The sequence below is a fragment of the Marmota marmota genome, unplaced genomic scaffold (genome assembly GCF_001458135.2).
Source record: "Marmota marmota marmota unplaced genomic scaffold, marMar, whole genome shotgun sequence".
In the NCBI taxonomy this organism is placed as follows: Eukaryota; Metazoa; Chordata; class Mammalia; order Rodentia; family Sciuridae; genus Marmota; species Marmota marmota.
In genome coordinates this window covers 35,705,056-35,709,877 of record NW_026000082.1, presented here as the reverse complement: position 1 = coordinate 35,709,877, position 4,822 = coordinate 35,705,056, and the positions used below count along the sequence as shown (strand labels likewise).

Genomic DNA, 4,822 nt, shown 5'->3' with positions numbered 1-4,822 from the left:
TTAAGATCCCCTATAAACTATTCTCTAGAAACACCACTTGTACCTTTAAATTGCCTTTTTAACAGGGATAGAGAAACAAAAAACTGTTTGTTTGCAAATAAACATCTGAAAGAATATAGTCACAGCTGATCTGGGCTGAGGCAGCAACACAAAGTGATGATTGTGGAAGAAGACAATGCAAACTGCCTCCGAAGCAAGAAACCCAGGGCAGAGCTTGAAGTGATGTACATGCTGGGTGTTTCCACCAGCCCAAAGCCCCATCTGAACAGTAAACTAGGAGGGTCTCTACAGCTTGATAATTACCTGAACAGAAAGAAGCAACAGCCACCAACAGCACTGTGCAGTTTTATTAACCATTCAAGTACAGTAGCATCTGGTAAGATTGGGACAGAATTGGGATTGAAAAGTGAACAGATATTCAGCATCTAACAATTTGAAAGAAGCCACTACATACTCTTCACAAACATGTTTTCACAGAGCCAATACAGTACTAGCCATTAACCCAGTACACCAAGTGCACTGAAGTAGAAAAGATGCAACAATAAAAATAGCTACATTAAAAAGACCAACACTTTAGAAAAAGATTAAAACACTTTCAGTTTCTCCCCTTTATCCCCTAAAACAACATCTTACAGTCTGGATCTACCTATACAGTCCTACATTAGCTTCTAGAATATTTGTCAGGAGGGAAAAAATAAAATGACACTGGCCAGTACAGTCTTTGGATATTTAGGAAGGGGAAGGGGAGAAAGTCAGTTCTCAGAACAAATTAGTCAGCTTCAGTTTCATCAGCAGGGTCTTTGGATTCTTTGTTCTTCCGCACTTCTTCAATGTGCTTATCCTGTGAAGAAATTGCATATAATCATCATCAGTTGAATGAAAAGTCTAGTTAAACTACAGCCCACCCCATAGGCTCAGTAAACAGCCTGTGGAACTCAACAAATACGAGGTTCTAGGACATCATCTTAAATCTCCTGGGTCACTTGTGAAGCCTAATAGCTAAGCCTTCTACTGCTCTTCCAAGGAATGTCCAATTATGCTGGAAATTTACTCAATGTCTTATCTTTTTATTCTTTTCTTTATATTACTGGGGATAGAACCCAGGGCCCTCACACATGCTAGACAAACCCTCTATCACTGATATATCTCCCAGCCCCATCTAAGCACTTCTCTCATTTACTATGTTATGCTCCCAAATCAGGCCACAAAGGACACCTAACATTTTTTAGTCAAGGCAATTAATTCATGCCAATTCTTTGGTGCCTCAAACGGCAAGCTCTTAACCACTCAACAAAGAAACCAACCTTCTCTCGCAAACGCTCCAGTTTGGCAGCCATTTGTGCCTCTCGGTTCTCTTTGTTAGCTTCCATTTTGTGGGTCAGTTTCTCTTCCGCCATTTTACTGAAGTTGTTGTTTTCTTCTATTGCTTTCTGAAGCACTTCTTTCTCATGCTCTCGTTTCTCAGCAAGCTGCTTCAAGACCTCAGCTTCATGAGACTGGAAAAAAGTTTAACAGGCTAGACTCTGACATGTCTTTGGCATTAATTAAAATTATAAAAATCATGTCAGATAAGATCAAAGAGGCAGAAAATAGGGTCCCTTAAACAATACTGAAGTTCTGACATGTTATCCTTATCATTAAAAATAATGTGAAAATCTTTTTTCCTGTAATTTTTTAACTGGTCATTATAGTTGTACATTCATCTTCTTTTTCTAGTACTTTTATTTGTTTTAGAAAATTGCTCATACTTGTTCAAAAATTTCTTGCCCAATTATTTCTCGTTTCTTTTCTGGTAACTAGGGACTGAACTCAGGGGTGCTTTGCCACTGAGTCCTATCCCCAGCCATCTCCTCACCTTTTGGAGACAGGACCTCACTAAGTTACCAAGGCTGGCTTTGAACTAGCTATCCTCCTGCCTCAGCCTCCAGAGTTGCTGGGATTATAGGCATGCATCACCACACCCTGTCGCCATTGTAAGAAAACCCTGATTAAGATTTATTGCTTAATGTTATCCAAATGACTTGAGTAATACCCTTAGGAATGGTACTTTATTGTAAAGGATTTTGGTTAAACTTTAAAGGCTATCCAAAAGAAAACTAGTTCATTATAAAAATTTTAGCCCTAACTGATATACACATTCAGATGTGTTTGGAAACACTGACTCGCAGGGCATAGCTACAGAGATATGCCACTGGTTCTGTTAATTTGCTTCTGCAATATCCTAATCATGATGATAGGAGTTTCATTACATTTAGGTGGTTATTGTATAAAGCACAAGCTAATGACCACAGGGTCTGGTGATTCTTAAAAATCTTCCCTTGGTCCAGCCTCCAGTCATACTGCTTCCTCCTAACTCCATGAACTCCAACTACATAGAATAGCAGGCAGAAGATGACGCATCAATGTAAACATTGTCACTCTTCCAGGAGAACGGATTCCCAGCACTAACAGTGGGTCATTATCCACATAGAATGTGGCACTGAAAGAAAGTTACAAGGCACAGGCTCCACCTATTTAAAAAGGGTCATATATGTGTGTGTATGCATGCTTGATTTCATATCACACTATCAGAGCTAGGCTAGGGTGGATTCCTACTTCACCTTTGTTTCCCTTGCAGTGCCAGGGACTGAAGCTAGAGTCTTGAACATGCTAGGCAAATACTCTACCACTGGGTCACATTCTCAGTCACCTTCACCTTTTTGTACCTTTGATTCCCCCAACCTTAATAAAATTAAATCTACTTACCCCAATTAGTTTTTGGGAAAGGAAAGACTAAATAATCAGAATAAATTAATAGAATAATTCTAATGGGAAGAAATACACCAAAATATTAACAGAGGTCATTTCTGGGAAATAGCATAATGAATACTTTTAATTTCCAAAATTGTTTCCTAATTTTTCTTACAACTATGTTAGTATTTGATTTTTTCTGATTAGCTCTTTTAAAAGATGGCTACTTTATATGCTTACATAAGAGAAAAGCTTACCACAATACCAGTTGAGCAACACATCCACATCACTAGCAATTTTAAATGTTTTTACTGTATAGCTATAAAAAATAAAACTACAAAGAATCATCTGCCAACAAATGTTATATTTTTCAGAGGAAGCACAAGTAATATAAGCATCCTATAAAACAGAACTCAGCTAGAATTCTGGCCCCAACACTGGGTGTAGGACTTCAGGAAAATGACTTAGCGTTCCTGAGGCTATTTTCTAATCTCCATTATCTGAGACAATACCTACCCTGTAGAGTCATTGTATTAAAGGGGAAAAACATAGAAGCTGGCATATAATAAGAGCCCAATAAATGATGGCTGTTATTTTCCTCCACTATTGACATATATAATTTTCACAGTTAAAATTATAGTGCAGCTACAATTGTTTTCTTCCCGTTATGGAAACAAAACTGATTTGCCCCTTCACATTAATAAACATCCTGTTTTCTGTGAGCTGTGATGTTTACCTTGCGTCTTTCTTCTGCAGCTTCTAATTTCTTCTGAATTTCCTCCAGGGAAAGATCCTTCTTCTTTGGAGGGGAAAGGGGGAAATCTGGGACCGATTCTTTTGACCGAGGGCTGAGAATCAGCTCAAAAGCCTGGCCTGAGGCACGCTTCTCCAGTTCTTTCACCTGAATATCTGGGGTTGATCATATTTATGATAATTCAGAAAAATGGGATTCTCCTATTCTAATAAATGGTTCCATAATTTCTAAAAACCAAGCCAATTTAATGAATAGAATTAGGGCTGGCGAAGATGTGTTTGTAGGCAAGTAATTACTTAAATACCATCTCCCAGAAAAATAAAGCTCAACATCTTTGGATTAATAAACTCCATTTTGAGGAATTAGTATTTGACAATCATTTTAATGAACAAAAGAAAGACTTGCACAAACTCCACAATTTTGCTTTGGACCAAGCCAAATCCTCTAATTATGAAACAATTATGAGCTCTCAGTACATTCAAGTGATAATCATTTTTTCTTTTAAATTATTCTCCTATTCAGAAAGTGGGTTTGTAATAAAACCAAAACAAGTGCCAGATTAAAATCTTAAGACCTAAGCTACCTCCTATTCTACAATCATAAACCCATCAAAATTTCAGCTTTTCTGAATAGATTACCTACCAGAAGAAGCCATGGTGAATAGAAGACAAGAGACTGGCAGTGTATTCTACACAATCCACTGGTAAGGAAAGCCCTGAAAATGATTTTCAAAAGCATGCAATCAATTTCTTTGCATTTCTGTATGTCATCAATACAAAGGGACCTCAAATCACATCTACATAAATTGATGTCAGAAAAATCACTGTGTAATTATGTACATCATTAACCAAGAAAGAAAATTATCAAGGTTTCTGAAAATTACTGAAACATATTGGGAAAGCTGAATAAAATAACACTGATTGCAAAAGATTAAGTTAACTGACCTTGATTATTCAAAAAAATAAAAATAAGAATTAGGTAAGTTACAAGGTTGAAGGATCCCTCCCCACCCCCCCAAAAAACTAAATTTTTTTCGCCCAAACCATGAGAAGATATTCCAGATTCAATTCAACAGTGAGATCGGAGCCATCTTAATACTGCCTACAACTCATTGTGCAAATGAAATACCCACCCCTGCTTTGTCTGGTCTGCCATGGTGGATAACAAGACGCCCAAGCTAACGTTAACCAATTATGTTCAACTCCTATTGTTCTTAAGGTTTAAGCTCCTTGCCCAACAGTGAGCAAATTAAGTTTTGTGAACCTTTAGGTTTTAATATTTCTTGCCTATGTAAAATAAAAAAAAAATGCATTTGTCAGCTTTTTTTTTTTTTTTTTT

The 4,822-nt window shown here is 37.2% G+C and overlaps 1 protein-coding gene across 1 annotated transcript in view; it reads right to left on the bottom strand.

Moving 5' to 3' along the window:
• Positions 1-329: 329 nt before the first annotated feature.
• Stmn1 (stathmin 1) overlaps positions 330-4,822 on the bottom strand; it is a 5,206-nt gene continuing 713 nt past the window's right edge. The window contains exons 2-5 of the mRNA XM_015485481.2: positions 4,127-4,199; positions 3,467-3,639; positions 1,305-1,496; positions 330-841 (exon numbers count right to left, since the gene is read on the bottom strand). Of these exons, the coding sequence (XP_015340967.1) occupies positions 770-841; positions 1,305-1,496; positions 3,467-3,639; positions 4,127-4,139 (450 nt within the window). The 5' untranslated portion in view covers positions 4,140-4,199 and the 3' untranslated portion in view covers positions 330-769. The remainder of the gene's footprint in view (positions 842-1,304; positions 1,497-3,466; positions 3,640-4,126; positions 4,200-4,822) is intronic.